General features: G+C 42.5%; 1 protein-coding gene across 8 annotated transcripts in view; it reads right to left on the reverse strand.

Moving 5' to 3' along the window:
- Positions 1 to 24212, reverse strand: part of FAXDC2 (fatty acid hydroxylase domain containing 2) — an 881086-nt gene that overhangs the window by 57841 nt on the left and 799033 nt on the right. For 2 of the 8 annotated variants that reach the window (XM_078786990.1, XM_068131752.2), the window contains exons 2-3: positions 10104 to 10148; positions 2557 to 2648 (exon numbers count right to left, since the gene is read on the reverse strand). In XM_078786990.1, coding sequence (XP_078643116.1) covers positions 2557 to 2648; positions 10104 to 10148 — 137 coding nt within the window. Of the gene's footprint in view, positions 1 to 2556; positions 2649 to 10073; positions 10149 to 10431; positions 10508 to 12941; positions 13138 to 24212 lie in introns of those variants that run through there. The other 6 variants (XM_078786986.1, XM_068131737.2, XM_078786988.1 and 3 more) reach the window with 5 other exon arrangements.

Here is a 24212-nt window from a genome sequence, read left to right on the forward strand (position 1 = left end):
GGGGCGGAGTCGAGGTGGAGCGGCAGAAGCAATGACGGTAAGCACGAGCCACCAATCAGAGCTCAAGGGTGGTGGCGGCGGCGTGGCGAGAAGAGTCTGGTGAGTTCCAGAAGGTTTGGGGGGCGTAGCTATAAGAACCGCTGCGCAAAAGCCCTCGACAAGGACTTGACACACACACACACACACACACACACACACACACACACACACACACACACACACACACACACACACACACACGAGAGAGAGAGACAGAGACAGAGAAAGAGACAGAGAGAGAGAGAGAGAGAGAGAGAGAGAGAGAGAGATAGATAGATATATAAAAGGACTCACGTTGTACTGCCTGATGAACTTGACCATTGCACGAGAATGCACGCGCTAACCAACACCAAGTGTATTGAAGAAGAGGGGTTGGTCGCTACATATACGCGGGCGCAGCCAGACGCACTGATAATGAATATAGCGCATTTCAGCCGCGCGAGTGAACGAGGCTGAGTAACCGCCAGCCGTGCTAAAGTCCACCCTCTACCATTCCGCCCCATCATCTGCTTGTTCGAGAGACGCGCTACGAGTCCCTGCCTTCGCCTGCCGCCATCTTCGCGGGACGTGCCGGGGACCATGGTGAGCTGGACGAAGACCATCTCTGGACGCGTTGGGGAACACCTGCCAATCTGCAATCCCCTGTGTGAGTGAGGCGGGCCCGTTGTCCCAGGGATAAGTTAAGACTGTTTAAGGATTACTCTGTGTCTCTTCGTCCTTGAACTGTATATACGTGTGGGAATAATTAAACCCTTGTTCTTTCTTTCTGATTCGATCGTTCCTGTGGTTTCCTCCATTGACTAAGCATGGCACGAATAAGATCGCTCCAATCGGGTTCCACTAGTTAAGACTGCGCGGACCACGTGTAAGCAATCAGCTCGGCGTACTCAAACCACACGTGATTCGTGTGAGGCTTGTTTCCTCGCTCCCAGGGCAGCGCAGTGACTTAGGTACGAGCAAAAAGTAGTCCCGAAACCCTACTCCGCGTGTGTCCGGGAGGGACGTAATAAGTCTCGGTTCCGCCAAGGCCCAGTAAAGACAAGGGGATTAATCCCCCCTTGATAAGGGGAAGAAGGCCAGCGAGAGAACCGTAACAATATATATATATATATATATATATATATATATATATATATATATATATATATATATAGATATATATATATATATATATATATATATTGTTGCGGAGATGAGGACTGTATTTTTTTGATTGTGTGCTGTACTATTATTATTATTGGTTATTCTGCGCCCCCCTACCTCCGGAGCTGTGTAAAGGTGAAAGGGCATCCCATAATTAGTCCACAAGCATACACGTCAGCCAAGTAATAGAATACCCCTGTTGATAGTTATCTCTTATTCTGTGTTTTAGGGTAAGGCTGTGTCTCCCATTAATTGAAGTACTCCATTGCACCAGTGAAAGAGAATAGATCCCCTTTCATTCCCATCCCCAAAATCCCCATTTCCTTCACATCCCCTCTCGTCATTGCCGAGCCTCGATTGCCAATATTACATCCCCTCTCGTCATTGCTGAGCCCTCGATTCCCAATAACCTCCCCTCCAAAACCACCATTGACCATGTGCTTGAGTCGGAGAAGAAAGGCGTGTCTCCACCTCGTCATAGAGGGGAGGAGGGGCGTGCCCGCCCGTCGTCATCCAGGGCGGAGCCCGAGGGTCGCGCGACCAACCAGGGCCGAGGTGAGCACCCCGATGGGCGTGTCCAAAACGCCGGCGGCTTAATCGCTGGAGGCGCTATAAAAGGCGCGCACGGAAGTGAGTTGGTAGAGAGTCGGTTGCCAGAGGAGTTGGTTGAGAGTCGGTTGCCAGAGGAGTTGGTCACAAAGAGTCGGTTGCCAGTAGAGGGTCCGTGAAGAGTTGGTCACAGAGTTGGTCACAAAGAGTTGGTCGTCAAGAAAGAGTCCTGAAGCTTGTGAGGGAAGGAGAGAGAACCCGTCACACCAACCCCCCAAGCTCCGCGTTGGCTCCACCAAGCGTTCACCTCCACCAAAGCTCCGCCAAGCTCCGCGTTGGCTCCACCAAGCGTTCACCTCCAGCCATCCACCTCCTGCCATTCCTGTCATTCCCCGCGTGAGTCTGTCTTCTGTTTGTTCTGTCCTGGGTTAATTAAGTCTGTATAAGCTAGTATTTTCCCTGTGTCACCTGCGTCTTATGTGCTTGTAAATAAACGTGACTGCTTTCTTTTTGCTTGTGTGTAAATAGTCAATAAATTCAGCAGTATTTCCAAACCTTTCTTTGCCTTCGTTTTCCTCTTTGCATTCGTCGCCTTTGTCTTTTCCCTATTGACTAGCTGCGGTGCGACCCGGCCAACGTTTGGGTGGAATCGGGTGAGTCGGGGATCCTGTTAGTTCGCGGTAATACACCACCGCTCGGTCATCATAACATCTAAACCGCGATCTGTAACAATATACACACTCTAGGTCGAAGGGGAGGTGGGAGAGGGTGTGGGAGGGTGGGAGAAGGGGTGTTGAAGAGGCAGACGGATAGCAGCAAATATACCAGGTAATGCTGTTCCGAGCAGCCGCAAAGATAAGCAAGCTGGAGCCAATCACAAAGGCAGCTTTCTTGATTGAGTCCCACATATGTCCATCCTGCAAGACCCACAAAAAAAAAACAGTGAAGAGAAAGAAAATAAACATCTTTCAAAAGATCCTGCTGAATCTTTAACCCAAATAAACTAAAACATGTTCCCTTGATTATGATAGACGATCACAATTTAACAGCTCAACATTTCAAATTCAATATCTTGCACATTTATAACAACACACACACTCTCTGTGCACCTCCACTGTACCCAGCAACACCAACGTCCTCCCCCGACATGCATGCAAAACCTTTAATGAATAAATATGATGCACAAATGTCTCAAATAATATTTCGTGCACAAGAACAAAATGCCATTTGAACGGGTATAAGTTTTTATGCCTCCGCCCCCCAAAGATGGCCGGAGCCATTATGTTTTCAGGTTGTCCGTCCGTCCGTATGGGCTAAACCTCGTTTTTCTCAGCAACCACATGTCCAATTGAGACAAAACTTTGAGGGTAGAAGCGACACCCATGCACAATGTTTTTATGATAATTGTGACGTCATAGGTCATGCGGTATGGCAGCAAACGGATTAAATGCAAAAATAAATAAATTTTTATTTCTCAGAAACCGCTGAATGAAAAAATTTGAAACGTGGTACATTGTCAAGTACTCCCAATGGGGAACAAAAGCATGATAATGATGACATCATAGGTGAAGTATATACCAGCCAAAAATGTTTCATTCAAATTCCTTATCCTAAAAATCTGAAATTGCATGCACATGATATATGACCCATTTGTATTGAAATATTATATTCATGACATCATAGGTCACATGGTTGGGCATCCATATTGGATTTAACCTAAAACGTTAAAAAACAAAAAACAAAAACATCTTCTCCAAAACCACCAAATCGATTGATTCAAAACTTTACGTGCGTCATTGACTGGGCATGGTGATTAAAAGATTATCACAAAAATATCATTTGTCACATGGTGTGACAGCCATATTGGATTGAAGGAAAATATTAAATAATTACTTCTCTGAAACCGCTTACCCTATCGATGCGAAATTTTACAAATATCATCTAACACCATTGTTGCATATCGTTTGAAAATGATGTCATAGGTCACGTGGTTTGGCAGCCATCTTGGATAGAAAAAAGAACCTTATCCGATCAACTCAAAACTTCACAAACATGATCAACAAACATCACAAACAAACAAACGTGATCCCCTACCCATACAAATGCAGAGTGTACATTTTTTAAGGTCCTATGTAATGTGGTTTGGCAGCCATATTAGCTTGAAAGCCGACATATTTAAAAAAACCCTTCTCTGAAACCGCTTAACCGATCGATGTGAAACCTGTCATGGCTGGTTAAAATGTGGTACTTGAAAACAGCTGAAGGGATTTAAATCAAACTTGTTTCTTTTTAGGACAATGAACGAGGGCATCCACCCATTGTGGGACTTTGCACAGGCATATTGGCGATAGTCGCAATGCTCTAGTTCAGTAAGGAAACAATATCGGATTCCTAGCTCGTTCCTTAATATGAAAACATCCCACATGGCTGTGTTGCCTGAGCTTATACAAGGATATACAATGAACTTTGGCACACGAGGCAACCATTCGGCCCATCATGACTGCACTACACCAATACCAGATATCATCACCAGTCCACATGTAAGCTACCTACAAGTCCTGCCAACATCCGTGTATCTCCAATGCATCTAGTTGCCCATCTAATTCCTATTTAAATTTATCTACTCTTTCTGCTGCAACTACCTTTCCAGGGAGACCACAATCCATGCACTAACTACTCTGAGTGAAAGACCCCTGCCTTATTACTGTCCTAACTCTCCTCGTCTTTGCTCTCAGGCTATATCCCATGGTCCTATCATTGTCTATTCTGCTGAAAACTCTTCTGCACTTATTTTGTCTTCACCGTTATTTTTCATTAACATAAACATCACCATCAGATCCAATCGCAATCGCCTCCTTTTGAATGTATAACATTCTCTCCTTTCTCATCTCCTTCAGCCGCTTCTCATAGCTGAGTCCAGCAGCACCATGCTGGACCCTCTCTATGGCAGCTATGTCCTTCCTCATATGTGGTGACCAAAACTGTATACAAACATCACATGTAACAATATGGCTCAGAACATTTATGGGGTATTTCATATCTTGAAACAAGGATTTCAAGAATGATGGTTGTAAGGCCAATTTCAAACAGTTTTCTTTTTGATTTAAGTGAATTTAAAATTTAAAGTGAGATTTTGAACTTGCTTATTTCAAGAGGCAAACAAATTGACTTAAAATAAAATAAACTTCAAATGGCAGGTAGTGTTATAATCACACAAGTTTTATCAACTAAACAGTGACAAAAAGTGTGCCAAGTGCCACGTGAAACAAAGCAACGCTGACATCTGCGGTGCTTGTCCTTTTTCGAAGCAAACTGAGCAATACTAGCAGACTCTGTTAGTATGAATGAGCGGAGCGCTCCATCTCACTCTTATTAAAATGCTCCTGCACCCTTTTTTTAAAGTGCCCTACCCTCGTGAAGTATGTACACAGCATATGTACACAGCTTCCCCCCCCCCCCCCCCCACCCCCAAAATGTGCAGAATACCCTGAAAAAAATTATATATTTTCAGGTTGTCTGAGCCACCTCTGCGATCCAACATTTTGGCTTAGGGACTTGTCAGCGACAATTTGGATGGTTAAATATTTAACGAATTATAATAACAACTCAAAATTGTGGACAGCAATATAGAAATGTAAATAAAGACATAAAATATTTTCATGGAATCAGATAAAGTTTCACCAGATAAAAATCTTTGTAGATAGGCAACCAGAGATACAAGGACAGAAACATTCAGCCTTAACAAAACAAAGATATGTTATCCTTGTTTGAGTGACTTGTTTTGTTTTGGAGAAATGTTAGTATTTATAAAGAAATCCAAACAAAACTCACATTAAGTGAATATGTACTGTGAGTATAATATAATTGAAAATGAGAAGTTAAACTGACGTATCATTGAAAAGTATTTCAAGATTGAATTTGGTGTGTTACGCTTCATCTCGTGTTGTTTGTCTCTTTAGAGTAGGTCGTGGGTCACGGTGCTTTTCAGTATTGAAAGCATTTCAGTAAACATATGTACACGGAGGGTGTCATCCGTCGCTCTGCATAGTCACGGTAAGAATTTGGATTGTAGCCAGGGAATCAGCCCACACTCGCCCACTTGTTTTCAAGGGCACGATGAGATCTTTAAAAATCCACAACAAGCACAAGTTATAGCAGAAGGGACGGCTGGTTTTACATCTCTATATTGCGTTTGATTTTGATTTCAATCTCTTATCTCCACATTGCACTCTAGTTTAGATTAACTTGTATTCCAAACAAATGGTGTTTTTTTTGTACTTGTTAAACCAACATGAAATATGACAATTGAATAACTTTATCAAACACTTTTGTCCCAAACTCAGTAGTTATGTCAACATGGGGATGGATATATGAATAAATATTGTGTAAGTTTCATCCATGCTTTTAGAACTAGTGTGTTATCCACATGTATTACAAACTTGCCATATTCTCAGCATTAACTCACCCATGTTAAACCATATAGTTTATTTTTTAAGTGATTTAAGGCTTAAATGGATAAAATTGTATAATTAGGAAAAGGCCATAAGGAAAATGTTAGTGTGTTTTCACGAATAACTAGAACAGCATTCGGTAGAGCGCATACCTCCACCAGGCCGAACAGTTTACGTTTTGTATCCCACTGAATGGCTGGATCTGGATCCGGATCTCCAAAATCTAATCGGTCTGTTTTTGTCACCTAACCAACTTATCCACCAAATTTTGGCCAAATCCTTTCACAACCTTTTGAGATATCCTTTTCACAGACAAACAAAGAGACAAATAGGGGTGAAAACATAACCTCCATCCACCTTCTGTGGAGAAAGTAATGGTGGTGTGGGCAGTCTGCTCTGTTATATTTTGATAATCAGTTGGGTTCAATCCCCCAAGTTATAGCCTCATAACACATTTGTCTCACAAGTCAAGGTTGTTCGGGTTACCCTCAAAGCTGTAAACAGTGGGTGGGGATGGAGATGGGTGTGTGAAAGCCACAAAGAAAATTGAACTCTTTCCCAATTACTCACAGCACACATGAGGTTGGTGTCAAAAAGCTCCGATGACAGACAAGAGGAGATGGCACTCTCAAAATAAGAAGTGACTATTGTGTGATTTATTTATGGTTATTGTACATGTGGAGTACTTCAAAATACCAATGCAGCATTTTGCTAGCACCTTATTGAATAAAAGCAAGTTTCTCAATGATAAATTAGTACCAAGAGTCGGTTTCCAGGAGTATTCGTGTATTGCAAGGCACTTTGTGCTGCTACCCAACTGTACAAACCATCGATTTTTACGATACCACTTGATGGCAGATGGTCACGCGAGACAGATGCCAACTTCGAGCAAGCCCGGTGGCCATGTTTAGTCAATCATGAATAAATATGCCATGAAGGCCATGGCATGAATAAATAACTGCATGACATGTTTAGAGTTTCACCAAATTATGCCGCAAAATGGTTTGTTGCTCCATGCCTGAGCAGTGAGGTGAGCAATGATACTGGATTTATGTGGTTACACCAGAAGGGGATTGATGGTGGACCATGTGTGCCCAACAGAAACCTGGGGGAGGAGGAAGAGGAGGACAAAGCATAGAAAGAGCAGTGGGTACAAGACCAAAAAGGAGGAGGAAGACAGAGAGACCACCACAGTCTACGATGGCAAAGTGATAGACCCATAGACTCAGCTTCATTGAGGGAAATTCCAATACTCGTGAAGGCCTTGGTTTCCACAGCATCAAGCTGAGTGAGGTGTGATGCAGGGGAACCAGCCCAGAGGGGAAAGCAGTACTCCATCAAGCTGCAGATGAAGGCCTTGGAGGTGGATTGGAGTTCAGGTGTGCCAAGGAAGGACTTTGTACGACAGAGAATACCCAGTCAGCGGCTGGCTTTGGAGGCCAACTTTGAAATGTGGTTTGCCCAAGAAAGATCACAGCTGATAGTGAGACCCAGAAGTTTGAATTACTAAACTTCTTCAAAAGGATTGTTAAGAAAGTAGATGGGGGGTGGGAGGTTTGCCAGTCAGTCCTTTCAGAGCGAGATAGTGAGTGTGATATTTGTCAGGATTGAAAGACATATTCCAAGTGTTTGATCATCTTGTGATTTTGTCAAGGTCTGAAGATAGAGAAGAGGCTGCAGCTTACCTCTCTGAAGAATGAGAGATGTCATGGCAGAAGACAGAGTCATTCGAAAATAGATAAAGGGGAGTTTCTAGAGAGTCAGAGAGATCATTAATGAAGATCAGGAATAGGAGAGGGCCTAGAACACTGCCTTGGGGTATTCCATCCCTGACAGGGAGAGGAGATGAAAGGATTCTGTTTAGAGCCACACGTTGGCTATGAGAGTAGATGCAGCGTGTCATACGTGGAGTGACCAGGTCTGAATCGAAATTGATGATCTGAGATGAGGCTGTTGGAGAAAATGAAGGATTTCATATCAACTGTGATATTGGATTCCATGACCTTGATGATGATGGGAAGTAAGCCGATAGGTCTGTAGTTAAGCGAATCAGTTGTTCATTTAATTATTGTGCCCATCATCACAAGGCAAAGAAACAGGCCTCCAATTTAAATGGCATGCTCAAGGTTCTTGATAGAAGTCTTAGCTGTAGCTGTAGACCCTGTTGCAAAGATTCTTACAAATAACTTCACCTCTATTGCAAACTAGCAGTATTCTTATTACCTCCACCACCAAAGGTGGATGGAGGTTATGTTTTCACCCCTGTCTGTTTTTTGTTTGTTTGTTTGTGAACAAAATATCTCAGTTGTGGATGGATTCGGACGAAATTTGGCAGAGATGTAGCGTATGTGACAAGGACGAAATGATTAGATTTTGGTGAAGATCCGGATTCGGATCCGGCTACTAGAATTTTGTAAGCGATTCTTCACCATTGGGAGATGGGGCCAAAAACTATACATTGCGGGATATCTCAAAAAGTTATGGATGGATTTGGACGAAACTTGGTGGAGAGGTTGGGTGTGTGGACAAGGAAGAATCGATTCGATTTTGGTGAAGATCTGAATATGGATTCGGATATGACAATTATTTAATTGATTCTTCACCATCGAGTGATATGGTCAACCAGGCGGAGGTATGCAATCTCCTGAGTGCCGTTCTAGTTTACTCTGTAAAGGAGATTTCAAAATTTAAGGTCCCTCTCAATTCTCAATAATCTTTGAAGATTCCCAATTAGAAAAGGAAATATATGAATGTTACCAGGAATAGCTAGCATTTATAAAACAATTACACTGAAACAATGTAGGAACTGCCATCTCGCTTGCAAACTTCGGAGACCAGCTTTTCATTGCCAAAGTATATGGAGCTTACATGAAACATCAGATCATGGAATTCCTCTAGCAAATCCAAAAATCATTATTTAGCAAATTCCAAAAGGAAAATAAAAATGCAACAGCAAAAATTGTCAACTAGAATTCATAGAACAGCTTACACTATGCAGTCTTGAGAAACAAGGACATGGGCGGGTCTACGAGCAGCAGATTTGATTGGTCGTGATGATGTAAAATGCCGTAATATGTTGTCCATGTACTGCCGAACGGGAGGCTTTTGAGAGTGTCAATAAGTCAATTTGTGTTCTAGTGTTTAAGTATATAATAAAATTGAAATAAAATAAAGGTTTAAAAGACGCAAGGTGGCGTCTTTTACACCACCTTGTTTAACACGTTACATTAGTTAATCGTGCCTGTTGTTTGTGTCCTTTATGACATCCGTAAAACAGTAAGTTTCCTGTTTGGAATGATTTTCATTTCTCTTTGACTGCCACACTAATACAGACGAAAATAATTATCCCATTCCTCTGAGTATGTGTGATCAGGTAAAATTCAGAGCCAAGGTACTGCTAAACTACAGGTTTGTGCTCCAATTCCTGTTCCAATTTGTGTTCAAAATATAACAAACAATTGAAATAAAGTTGTTCCTCGATCATAAACTGACATTTATAGACAGGCAGAAGGACAGACAAAGTGAACCAATTGCTTAACCCCGCTTTTCGCTTCGCTTGCAAGGGGTAAAAAGGTTTATAGAAAAGTTGTGACCATTGTGCAAAGCAGGCAATATCGACGAGGAGGAAAACTTTATGGCGGCAATGGAGCAAACCATAAATGTATTCATGAGACAATCAAAAATTATCTGCACAATAGCTTTACAGTGTTGAATTTGGATGCGTGTTCATTTGGATGTGTGGTCAACCAGGGTGGTTATGAAAGAAAAGAAAAAGAACAAAAAAGAAATTTTGATGAAATACCTACTTTAATCAATGCTGGCATACATTACACCTTAAATACTCCACATGATATTGTATGCACAATCAGATTATGAACGTAATTCAAATACCTCCTTTAGTTGTGCAGCTGATACACTTACGTGGGCAGGATTGTTTGACAACGGCTTTTCGAATTCCGACTTCATCTGTAACAATAAAGAACACAACCACTGTAATAAATAAATTCTTCAAGAATTTCACCAAAAACCAACCAACATTCAAAGAAAACTTCAACACTGTTTATTTATGTTTAATACCACAGAGGAAAGGGATGGCACAGCACAGATGTTAACCAAGTGTATAGCACAATGAGGTAGGTACGTACAAAGTCATAATACAATTATACGAACCAGCAAGATAACACACGTGACAGACTGTACAGTATACTAACAAACAAAACTAATTAAATACCAACACCCCTGCACATACTTTCCTGAAACACCAAATACGCAAAATAAAATATGCACTCGAGATCTGTACTGCAAGACAGTACACTGTTATTAAAACAACTTGATATATCCCATGGATCATGTATGTCTCAATGTACAGTACATTGAAAATGTAAATTTTTCACTTATTTTTATTTATGTAACATCTGTGAGATTCTCCTCAACAAAAAAGCCTGAAAGTGAATTGATCCCTATATTTCAAACTCATGCATGAAGAGCATGAAGCAAAAAAACAAATAAAAACATTACATTACAAAGAAAACCATATTCAGCACAGAGGTAAGTTAATCTTGCATGAATATGTTCTGCCTGGCAAAGTTGGAGAGTAAATCCATATTATATCCTATATTTCAAAAGAGTAAATCCATATTATAAAAGGAGCCGTGTCTGTCTGTTTGTTTGTCGTGTTATAACTTGAGAACAGATTAACGTATTTCAATAAATACAACTACAGTACATTCGGGTAACTCCCGGGAGTGTTTGTGAGCCAAAAGGGATTATTATTTTTGCAATTTTTTTTTTTTTCATTAAAAATTTATTTTTATGGGTACATGGACACACATGTGAAAACTGCAAATGACAACACGTGACGTTTGTTATCCCTGCACGGAGAGCAGAATCTCCCAGGAATCCTTTTTGTTTTCTTCCCTCGTAGATTAGCCATCGCAGCAAAGATTGGTATTTCCATCAGCGGAGCGACGGGTCTTATATTCTAGAAAGAATAATTAGAGGCCCATACTCTTTACAGAGCCCCCTGCATTTTAATTTAAGGCTCTACAGGTCACAACAAGCAAAGAAAAAAAACATCTGAGGGGTTGTCACTTTGATGCAGATTACTCGACTGAATGTGCGGGAATTTGCGGCTTGGCCAGGGTGCCGGCGATAACTCGCGTCTTCTTAGAGAAAGACACCATGAGATCATTAATGTTCACCTACGACCGACCGGTGCTGGCTTGCAGTTAACCAGCTTAATGACCTTCCGACGGACAGTACACACGTTGATTCACCATCCTGCATGCAAAACACCAGGGTGACAGTTTTTAGCTGGATCAAGATTCAAATCCACGTTGCTCAAAGGTGAGTATGCATAACTAAAGGCTATCCTGCCAGCCCACATTAATTACAAGGATATTAACTAGAAAGCTTCTCAAAATGCAAAAGCCCATCCACTCCTGCTTTGTATTTCAACTAAACTTGACTAAAACAACAGCTAAAAAAAAAACTAAAAAAAACTAGAACAACACTCTTCGACGTCACGACGTCGACCGATATGCCTCCGCCCACATTATTACATCATTATAACACTTGTACCATGTTTGCTTTAAATCCATTCAGCTGTTCTCAAGTTATCACATTTTTACCTGACATGACCTCTGACCTTTGACCTCTTGACCCCAAAATTTAATCCGTTCATGTTTACATCATTATACATACCTGCACCAAGTTTTAATTTAAATCCCTTCAGCTGTTCACAAGTTATCACATTTTTACCTGACATGACTTCTGACCTTTGGCCTTTGCCCTTGGGACCCCAAAATCTAATCATTTAATCTTTACATGATTACACATATATGTACCAAGTTTGAATTAGATCCCTTTTGCCATTCTCGAGTTATAGAGCTATTACAGACTTTGACCTTTGACCTCTTGACCCCAAAAGCTAACGAGTTAATCTTTACATCATTATACATACCTGTACCAAGTTTGAATTAGATCACTTCAGCAGTTCTCAAGTTATAGACCTATTACAGACTTTGACTTTGACTTTGACCACAAAATCTAATCAGTTCATCTTTACATCATTCTACATAAGTGTACCAAATTTTGTCAGAATCGCATCACTGGTTCACAAGTTATCATGGTAACAGGATTTTTACCGAACATGACCTCTGACCTTTAGCATTTAACCTGGTGACCCCAAAATCGAATCAGTTCATCGTTACCTCATTATACATACCTGCACCAAGTTTGACCAAGATCCCTTTTGCCGTTCTCAAGTTATCGCAGTAACGAAAACCTATCACGGACGGACGGACAGAGGGGCGGACGGACGGATGGACAGCCGGAGGGACAACCTGAAAACATAATGCCTCTGGCGACTTCATTGGCGGAGGCATAAAAAAGCAAATTTTATTAGTTGGCGTTCTCGATATTCTCACAATAAAAGTTTGTTGAAAATTAGATGACAAATTCGAATGGTAAAAAAGAAATGCCGTGGATGGACGGACGGACAGATACAAACGGAATTTCAAAACGCCGTCTCCCACTGTGCGAGAAGACGGGCTAATTAGTAAACAAATGACAAATGCTCCATATAGTGAATATGGGATTTGACCCTGGGTTCTTATAGCCCACCTGAACCAACAGGCTCGTGATGATTAATTAACAGCTCTCTCTGGGCTCTGTCCCGCAAATATTCCTACAGGTCGCACAAGATCTGCCTGCAACCCTCTTATGGTTAAACTGCCAAAATCAAGACTCTCTGCTCACCTTCACTCCTTCATTCCTCTTTTCTCCCGCCTCTGGAACAAACTCCCTCACTCTCTTCAATCCCACTCCACCCTCCAGGTCTTTAAAACAGCTGTTCACCATCATCTCTTATCTTCCCCCATCCAAAATCTTGATCTTTTCTACTCCCGCTAATTTCACCCCAATTCCACTTTTTTGAAATACCAACTTCTGTCCTGGAAGTCCTTGATGTCCTTGTGTTTTATACTTCTCCCACCCCCCCCCCCACCCCCTTCCCACGCCTCCTCCCCCAAAGCCCTCTCCCTCCCACACATCTCCCTGCTCTTAAATGTTGTGTGCTCTCAAGTGTTTGTGTGCTTCCCCTTCTCTTGTCTTCCGCTCCCTCTTTTTATATATTTTGTTTGTCTGGTTGATTTGTTTGTGAAGTAAATGTTAGCTCTTTCACGAGCCTCGATTCAGTATACAAAAAAAAACAAAAAAAAAAAAAAAAAAAACAGGCCAACCCATTTTCTCATGCAACATACCCTGAGATGCAAAGGTTGTTGAAGTGCATGATACTTGGCAGGTTGGTTATGGTAACAAGACTTGTTTGACTTAGAGCCAACCATCGTGCTTTACCACAGCAAGAATATATCAAAAAGTCTTTGCTGTAGGCTCTTTTCACCATCAATGTGGAAACATTAACACACTGCAATGCTACCAGAAATGCCAAAAAAAAAACAAAAAAAAAACACTGTTGGTGAAATCTTGCAAAATGTTGACATCAGATCACATGATCAGTCACTTATTTTGTATGAAAATCAAAAAATGAAGGCATTGCCTTACTAAAAATAACACTAGCTGTGATGCGTACATTTATTTTGATGACATTTTGATAGCTATGATGTGACGAAGATATTCTTTAAAGAGCATGGTGCTGCCGAGTAGTTTCTTGGCAAGGGTTATACTGGGTGGGTTTGCCATTGCTTTCCCATAGTTGTTTGTCACTTTTCTATCCTTTTAAACGCTGAGCCCAAACAAGCAAAGAGCACATCCTATTTATTAAAGTCTTTGGTATGACTCGATCGGGGTTCTAACTGCCTACCTCCCAGACTCAGAGAGGACACCACTCTAACGATTGTAATACTATTTGCCCAGACTCAGAGCAACAGATAAATCCCATAATAAATAACAAACGGATTGAAGTAACAGCACCAGAAAGATATTTTGAGATCAACACGATGTAAACAATAAATTGAATTCACAAGTGACAGACTCCAGTAATGGACACAACCTTCTCTGACGTCACCAGTGTTGTTGAAAACAGCATTACAGACTCAAACTAGTGGTAAAACTGTAATATTTGATAGACTTTTAAAATCCAAATGAAGATGTATGTCACTTGCTGTCAATACACTATGATAATTTTCAATAACTGTTAAAAAAATTCCCAACAGCTTGGAAATTGACAGAAATTACTTCAAACAACAACAACAACAACAACCATGATCTGAGAAAGTGAGACCGCCATACTATGCAGATTTTTCTGTAGGTTTCATTCTAAAGCATCTTTGTAGATCTAGCGAGTAATAGTGACCCCCCTGCTGTATCCCACATTTATTTGCGGTACACGTCTGACGTAATTAGGTCAGCGGCTCACACCGATTGTCAATTGTTCATTTAACAGTATACGGTTAATAGCCATCTACCGTGCATGCTACAAGCAAGACGAAAACCACTGGCTATGAAAGCTGAATGTAGCTATGGAGCAATGCAGTAAACAAAGAAACCCAATTACCAAGAATGTGATCCGTTCCAGGAAAATACTGTAACCACATCGCACATTAAGTATTCACAAACAAGCAAGCAATCTAACGTTGCACAACTACTTTGCTTCACTTTGGTTAACAAATACCTCTCCCTGAAAATAATCCTGAAAAACAGCTTTTAAGCCTTCGATCTACAAATATTTGGAAGTTGCACAAAAAAAGAATCGTCAGTAAATACTCATGAATAGTAAAAATGTATGGCGGAATTATGGAGAATTTCAATGCACGACGACATTAGGCCCATCAAAACATGCGCTAGCCGCTAGTGTTGCCAACCTGTGGTTGTTTGTCCATGCTCTATTCTTTTAATTGCTGAACGTTGAAGCAAGGAAGCAGCTATGCTGTTCCACATGGTTGGCAACACTAATGTGTCTCAACACAACACACTAATTAATTAAAAAATGGTACGTACTGCTTCCATGCTTCGCATTTAAAAACCAATATGAAAATACGCATTGCGTAGAGTGAGAGCTTCGTCGACAATGGTCAGTCGATCGAGTACGCAGCCCTCGCAAACATCTGTAGGCCTAGGCCTAGCTAGGCTAGGTTGTTTGATCTTGGGCTTAGAATTATAAATAAGCGGAAAATTGAAGTCGGTGTAGATGGCGGAAAACTGAAATCGGTGTAGCTGGTGGAAAACTGAAGCCGGTGTAGCTGGTGGAAAAAAGAAGTCGGTGTAGATGGTGGAAAACTGAAGTCGGTGTAGCTGGCGGAAAACTGAAGCCGGTGTAGCTGGTGGAAAAAAGAAGTCGGTGTAGATGGCGTAAATGATGACCGGTTTCGAATTCAAAATCCGTTCAGTACAGTACTGTATTGTAATTTATTGATTTTAATCACCAGGTGAAAATAATTTATCGGTCGCGCCAGACCAAAGCAAGATCATATGAGCAAGATGGCGGATCATGGAAGGGACAAGATGGCGGATGATGGAAGGGACATTTGAAATAACATGAAATTTTGTTCCCAAGGGAATGGGGAATGACAGTGAAATTTTGAATGGATTTACATATACATGCAATTGCCATAGAGGTTCGCTTACGAAGCTCTCTATAAGAGCACAGACAAACAAGTAACAATCATAGCACAGGCTTTGGGCCTAATTGCCTCCTTCTGTATTGAAGTTGCTTCGAATGAAACTCAATTATTATTATACTGGAATTATAGATAGATAAACAGATGGAATTATTTTGGGTTTTCCCCGATATGTGTGTTTGTTTGTCTCTGTCTGTGAGCAGGATATCTCAAAAAGTTATGGACGGATTTGGTGGACAGGTTGGTTGTGTGACAACAATGCATTGATTCAATTTTGGTGAAAAACCGGATGCGGATCCGATTTTTTTTTTTACGTGAATCTTTACCATTGAGTGATGGGGATACAAATGATATGCAGCACGATATCTCAAATAAGTTATTGACGGATTCGGACGAAACTTTGTGAACATGTGTGTGAGACAAGAAAGAATCGATTCGATTTTGGTGAAGATCCGGCTCCAGATGCGGCCTATTAGTGGGATATACAAAACGTAAGCTGTTCAGGATGGCAGAAGTATATACTCCAATGAATGCCATTCTATTCTCTTATTTGATTTCATGGAATCTCAATTTTCATATCAGATCACATGACCATTCCGAGGGATTTGTAAATGCAGTTGTTAATCATTGTTAAATAATCACCCTGTCCGATTATCTTGCTATAAATAAAGCACAGCATTGCTCAAATAATTTACGGCAATCTCGTGAATTAAATGGTTTCTGTTTGAACTTCAAGGAAATGGTTCCTTTAAACTCCCCTCATGCTTTTCATGTTAATGGAATATACTGTTATGTCGGTCGGGTAGTGATATGTAGAGTCAGGTAGATTTGTGTAGGTAACATGCTCCAACTGTCGTGAAGAAGAACCACCACCACCACCATGTAATAAGTAGAGGACCTGTTTAGCCCGGATGTCAGATTAAGGTGCATCTTCATCCCCATTACGAGGAATGGGGCATGTTAACTGGTTATAGGGATTCTGTTAATTCCCCTGTTAGTCAAACCTCTGTGATCTATCCTTTGTCCTTTATGGCACCGCACCATAGACAATAGTTAGAATTGCCATTAAACTACACTAAACAATAAAAACCAACCAAAAGCCAGGCATCAAGCACTAGGGCTAACAATCCTGCCTGGCAGGCACACATAGCTCAGGCAGGCCGAGAGCCACGCCCAGGACAGTGATTGGGCGGGAGATGACCAACGGGAAGGCCGGGTAGGAAGGGACTCGCTGATTGGTAAGGTTCGACCGATGACATCAGAAGCGGACTGCGTGTGGATTGGTGGAGAGCTGATCATGCAGTGGTGGCCTGCGGGCATTGGTGGAGAGGCACAGATGAGGTCAGGAGACGGTCAATACCGTCTCAGACCGACATAACTCTCAGACCGACATTTTCTCCCTCTCTTGCCTTCTTCTTGCCTTCTCTCTCTCTCTTGCCCCTCACGCCTTCTTCTGCCCTCGACTACCTCCTCTTGGATCCGGACTTTGGTGGAAGACGGCTGTGTTTGGACGATGGGCTCCAGGAAGCGATCGGACCGACCGGGTTCAGAGGCGCCATCGGGAGACGTGCAGAGGGAGCCGGAAGAGCCGTGGCCCGAGAACTGTGGTTCTCCATGTGTGGACTAGTGTACCAGCGCTGCAGTGCGAACGGGTGCAGTGAGGCCTGGTTCCCACCAATGCGCGCGCTTGGCTCGCAACGCTACCAGCGCCCCGGACCCGTTCGCAGACCCTGACGAGACCTCACCAGTGATCAGAGCGCACACACACCACACACCACACACACACACACACACACACACACACACACACACACACACACACACACACACACACACACACACACACACACACACACACACACACACACACACATTTATTTTCATTCTCTTTCCCTGTGTCTGTGTCTGTGTCCGTTGCGGGAGCGCTCTGTTTCGGAATTGTTTACCGTCGCATTTCTTGTTATCAGCATCCGTTTTAATAAACCCTTTTGTTATTTTACCTGTACATTTTAAATCCGGTTTCGTTTTGAGTTATTTTCTTTGCAGGCTTTGGGACTGCCGGCGGACAATAGGTAAGCTTCATCTTCCCCTCCCCTTTCTTCCCCCGCATATATAAAATCCGCATTTGATCAACGCCTCGGAGTTAAAGCTTGCTTTGGCTATTAGTGATCTCTGTGGTGTTCACCTAGGGAATCACACGACAATACTATTCCAAACTTTGATTTTATTTGTGTCATGCAATGCAAGCCATTTCCTAAAGTTATGGCTATTCACAAACGGCGTTGTTTGAACAGAAAACAATGTATTGCAGTTCACCATTTTGTTTGTGTCACCCTGATGGTACTTGTTGTCTGCACCGTCTACTGTACTATGGTCATCTCTTAAACACTTAAACTCATTAAATAAGCCGAGTCAAGAAAAGCATTTCTCACATTATATACTGTACATTGTAATAATTTGTATTGTTTGCGTAGGAGCTAGAATAGAGGTTGCAACAAGGTCTAAAACATTGTAACTTGCCACATGCGTACACACATACATACAAACATACATACATACATACACAGATACACACACGAACACATTCAAAGCCATAAACCAACCTTCTGCACCAGTAATCCTATACAGCTGCGGAATAACAAACTGGCCACAAGCGGAAATCAATGACCTATACATTTCAAAACAAGGAAACTCCTCACAATACAAAAAATTTTCAACAAAAATCAATGCATCCCGAGAATGTACCTGCCAAGACAAGAAGGAAGTAGTGGCCTGTTGGAAACCAACCAAGTGCACAGAATGACAAATGTAGGATAGGCCGAATACATAAAAAGTGCAACAGATGAGTGAATCCACTTCGTAAGTAAACACGAAGACAACAAACCAGAGAAGCTATCACTAACCCACTTGGCAAAAGTATTTCAAAGACAGATGATAATGGAAGATGTCACACAAGAAACCAAAACAGCAATGAATACAGCCCCAACAATTGCAAGAAAAAAAATAAAAATATAAAATGAAATATCAACAGATATACACCAACAAATGGGAGAACAAGAAAAGAGCAGAAAGGTATTAAAAAAAAAAAAGTTGGTCAGATTGGGAGTAGACAAAGAAGGCTCTTTGGAATGGCTAAGAAGAGGTCAGCTCAACTGGGATGGAGAACGAATCATTATCAATGCCCAGGACAAAGGACACTATACCAATGGCTTTAAGAAAATGGTGGGACTGAGTCAACTGGACCAGTGTAGGTTCTGCAAGGCAGAAACAGAAAGTACAAGCCACCGCCTATCAGGATGTAAAAAAACCTCATGTCAGAGCATCTGTGTACCCAAAGGCACAACAAAGTGTATCAAGTAATCCACTGGCACATCTGCAAAAGTGGAAGAGCACTGAAATTGTACCTGTGATTATTGGAGCAATGGGGATGATAAAAAAGAACCTCACAGAGATCTTAAAAACATTATTGGGAATATTACTACAAACAAACTGCAGTTGGAACTTGGAAGGTGTCCGGGCTCAGTGACAATCCTGAAAAGAGACCTCAGAACAAAACTGAGAATAAGAAAACTTCACAACTTGGTTCATCAATCATGATCCCTTACTGAAATGAAGATTCGACTTGCATGAAATACTTCGATACAAGGGAGGATTGCATTCCACCTACCAAAACCCAATTCATGGAGATAACAACCAACGTGTACACACACACGCACACTTAATTGTACAGTATTGGTTGTTCCTAAACTTTAATATAATTTAAAGGATTGCTGTAAGTGATGTCAATTTCACGACATCCCATATTCAACATTATTTAAATAGCAAACCTCAAACTTAATTGTAAACTTTTATTTTAATTGCAACACACACACATAAACACATCAACAAACATGCAAACAAACACGCAAAGAAACACGCAAAGAAACACGCAAAGAAACACGCAAAGAAACAGGCAAAGAAACAGGCAAAGAAACAGGCAAAGAAACAGGCAAAGAAACAGGCAAAGAAACAGGCAAAGAAACAGGCAAAGAAACAGGTAAAGAAACAGGCAAAGAAACGGGCAAAGAAACAGGCAAAGAAACAGGCAAAGAAACAGGTAAAGAAACGGGCAAAGAAACAGGCAAAGAAACAGGCAAAGAAGGTGTTTTAAACTATTAATAAGTTCAGTGCTGTATTAGTAATGTCTGACTAGTTGTTGTAATCTATTGAATAGTTCAGTGCTGTATTAGTAAACGTTTGACTAGTTGTTGTGATCTATTGAATAGTTCAGTGCTGTGTTAGTAAATGTCTGACTCGTAGTTTTAATCTATTGATAAGTTCAGTGCGGTATTAGTAAACATCTGACTAGTTGTTTTAATCTATTGATAAGTTCAGTGCGGTATTAGTAAACATCTGACTAGTTGTTGTAATCTATTGATAAGTTCAGTGCTGTGTTAGTAAATGTCTGACTCGTAGTTTTAATCTATTGATAAGTTCAGTGCGGTATTAGTAAACATCTGACTAGTTGTTTTAATCTATTGATAAGTTCAGTGCGGTATTAGTAAACATCTGACTAGTTGTTGTAATCTATTGATAAGTTCAGTGATGTTTTAGTAAATGTCTGACTAGTTGTTGTAGTTTATTGATAAGTTCAGCACTGTGTGTGGTTGCTCTCAGTCCTAATTATTTCACCTGCAACCGTACCATAGAATAGCTTTTTAGGAATGTTGCCGTCTCAGAAAGGCATTCTGACAATATGGAATGGAAAAGCGTCTGGTTTATTAAACAATTTGGTGTGAAATATATTATTAGACAACAATTTGCAATTCTAAAAAGGAAACTGAAGTGCGAGTTTGGTTTTCCTTTTTTAATCCAAGCTATTTTGGATATAGATACTTGTATATCATCATGAAGCTATTCAAACACAAACTCATCATTAATTGCCAACAAATCATTAATTAATCCAAAGATGTTTCCACATCTTTGTGCAGTAGTTAGTTTATTCCTGCACATGTTCTGGACCCAATCAGACTCAAACATGTGCAGGAAAAAAAATTGCAAAGAAAGAGGCCGGATCTGAACCTACGGGTATCCCCACTGTCTGCTGGCGTATCTTGGGATCTGAACCTATGGGTATCCCCACTGTCTGTTGGAGTATCTTGTTGCCAAATGTAAAGAAAATGTTGTTTAGGAGAAATCTAACACTTTCTTTGAGTCTACTTTAAGAAAACTACATGAATATTGATTTTCCTTTACAGCCCAGTGTGCTCTTTTTTGATAGACTGTAATGTATACTTTATTACCCTCACCAGAGGAGAGGGTATTGCATTTGAGTCCGTTTGTCTGTTTGTTTGTTTGTTTGTTGTCCGCACAGAATAAATATGATTTTCTCTGCAACCGTTGGTCCGATTGACAGGAAATTTTCACCATAGGTGCAACTCCACCTGTAGAAATTTGTAATGATAATTATGACGTCATAGGTCACAGTGGATCGGCCGCCATCTTGGAAAAATCGAAAAACTTTGCACCTCTATACCTCGGAAAGCGATAAATAGAAAAAAATGAGACGTGGCTCATTGCAAAGAACTCTCCATGGGGAATAAAATATGTTGATGATGATGTCATAGGTGCCTCCATTATGACGTCATAATTCGACAAGTACAAAACTTCATCCTATCAAGATGAAATTTCTTGAGCATAATCGAGGAATAAATTAGTTTAGAAATAAAATAATGATGACATCAGTCACGTGGTTCGGTCGCCATATTTGTTTTAACACAAAAGCCTTAAAAACCACTGACAATACATCCTGGCGAGGGTTTGCAATCTCTGATTGCTCTTTCTTGTTACTAGTCAGGGCCCTTAGGGATATTTTGGTTCAAATTCTTCCAAAAGCATCAAATTTGGCGCAGATGTTGCCCATGCCATACTCTTTCGATTTTTGACGGGCACAAGGGCGGTATTGATCCGGGGACCATACCGGTCCATCCCGCCTGACCTATGACGTCATAATTAGGATATGCATCCAATCACATGGCGTATATAAGTGGTCAAAGTTCAACATGAATCGATCGAAAAATGAAGGCAGGGATCCATTTTTAAGGTTTTCATAAAATCCAATATGGCCGCCAGGTCACATGACCTATGACGTCATATTTATGACATGTATACAATCATGTATACATGAACCCGGATCATGATCGCACAAAAATTAAACACAAGGATATGGCATACAGTTCATAAAACATCAAAATCCGTACCTTTGTAATTTGACTGATGAACTGCATATGCCTGAAAATTAGGAAATAGACATGTAAATATTTCCTCTAATTGTCAAAAATAAGGTCAGAGTTCGATTACCCAACCCAGAAACATAAAATGGTGAACCTCGCGTAAATCTTGACAAAAAACTCAAAAACCGACATGTTTGACTCAAAAATGACCTTTAAGATGACCTTGAGGGTTGACCTTGACCTCAAATCATCAAAATAACATCATAATTGGATTCCTCGACCTCGAAAACCCCTGAAAGGTGGTATCATACATGATTCCAACCCTTTTGGTTATTTAACTGATTTTCCTCTAATCCGGGTGGCAGCCATTTAGTATTTCGCCAATATGGGGCCCCCGGGTGGGGGGGGGGGGGGGGCGCCCGTCTTGGCGCCCGTCAAAAATCGAAAGAGTATGGCATGGGGAACATCTGGGCCAAATTTGGTGCTTTTGGAAGAATTTGAACCAGACGGCCCCAAAATATCCCTAAGGGCCCTCACTAACTCTTGCTCTTGATAAAACATAGTAAGTATGGGGGAGGATATAGGGAGGATATAGTAAGTATACTATATTAACCAGCTCTGTGTGCAGTTCGAGAGGAAACATAAAAAGTAAAAGGTCTTCGTGAAGCGAGAGCAGACTTCACAATGCTGTAAATGTTTATTTTATAATGGATTTTGCGATGAATTCTGCTCACGGGAAGTGACGTGTGTGTGTGTGTGTGTGTGTGTGTGTGTGTGTGTGTGTGTGTGTGTGTGTGTGTGTGTGTGTGTGTGTGTGTGTGTGTGTGTGTGTGTGTGTGTGTTTCTCTGTGCAGAAGAAAGAAGTCTCTGTGTGCAGAAGTACCCGGCATTGCCGGGCGGGAGGGGAGGGGGGAAGGGTGGAGGGGGGAGGGGAGAGGGGAGGGGGGAGGGGGGGAGGGGGGGAGGGGGGAGGGGAGAGGGAAGAGGAGGGGATGGGGTGGGTGAGGGATGGGAGGGTGAGGGATGGGAGGGGGAGGGGTGGGAGGGGGGAGGGGGAGGGGGTGGGAGGAGGGAGGGGAAGGGGGAGGGGGTGGGAGGGGGGAGGGGAAGGGGGAGGGGGTGGGAGGGGGGAGGGGGAGGAGGGGACCCGGCAGAAGTACCCGGCATTGCTGGGCGGCGGAGGGGAGAAGAGGGGCGAGGGGAGAAGGGTGGGGGAGGGGAGAAGGGTGGGGGAGGGGCGGGGGAGAAGGGTGGGGGAGGGGAGGGGGAAAAGGGAGGGGGAGGGGATAAGGGGAGGGGGTAGGGTGGAGGGGGAAGGGAGGGGGGAGGGGGGAGGGGGAAGGGGGAGGGGAGGGGAAGGGGGAGGGGGAGGGGGGTGGGGGAGGGGGAGGGGGAGGGGGGAGGGGGAGGGGGGAGGGGGAGGGGGAGGGGGAGGGGGATGGGGGAGGGGGGTGGGGGAAAAGGGAGGGGAAAAGGGAGGGGAAAAGGGAGGGGAAAAGGGAGGGGAAAAGGGAGGGGAAAAGGGAGGGGAAAAGGGAGGGGAAAAGGGAGGGGGAGGGGGAGGGGGAAAAGGGAGGGGGAGGGGGGAGGGGGAAAAGGGAGGGGAGGGGGAAAATGGAGGGGGAGGGGAGAAGGGGAGGGAGAGGGGAGAAGGGGAGGGGTAGGGTGGAGGGGGAAGGGAAGCGGGGACGGAGGGGGGAGGGGGAAGGGGGAGGGAAGGGGATGGCCAGTCAACAATGACGTTGCAGTTCTCATGGTCAGAGAGCAGCACAACAATCGGACATAGTCCTGCATATTCGCAACAGCACGAAGCGGGTTTTGGAGACTCACCGATCCGGTGACGTCCTCCAGTACCGGCGTTGCCGGGCGGGGGAAGGGAGACCCGTACATTCCCAACCCGTACATTCGCCATCTCGACTCAAGCTCACTCGGACAAAAGCCTCGCACAAATTACACCGTGAAGGCCCAATGATCATGTCTATGCCACAAATCACGGGCGCACTGAATTGAAAATATATAGAACGCTCATACTCCGTGAAAAGTGAAGCCGCCGTGTCGCCATCTTGGTCAGCACGACTCAACCAACTCGCTTCGCGGATCTCGTTTTGTGCGGCAAGAAACTGCTCCAATCGGTTACGGAAGGGTTGTGGAAGGACGTTTCACAGCTGTTTCAAAGACATATTAATTCATATCGCACAAAATCGATACAAAACACGATCGCATAAAAGGTGAAGTGACGT

Source organism: Myxine glutinosa, chromosome 1 (assembly GCF_964187855.1).
Source record: "Myxine glutinosa chromosome 1, kmMyxGlut1.1, whole genome shotgun sequence".
Lineage (NCBI taxonomy): Eukaryota > Metazoa > Chordata > Myxini > Myxiniformes > Myxinidae > Myxine > Myxine glutinosa.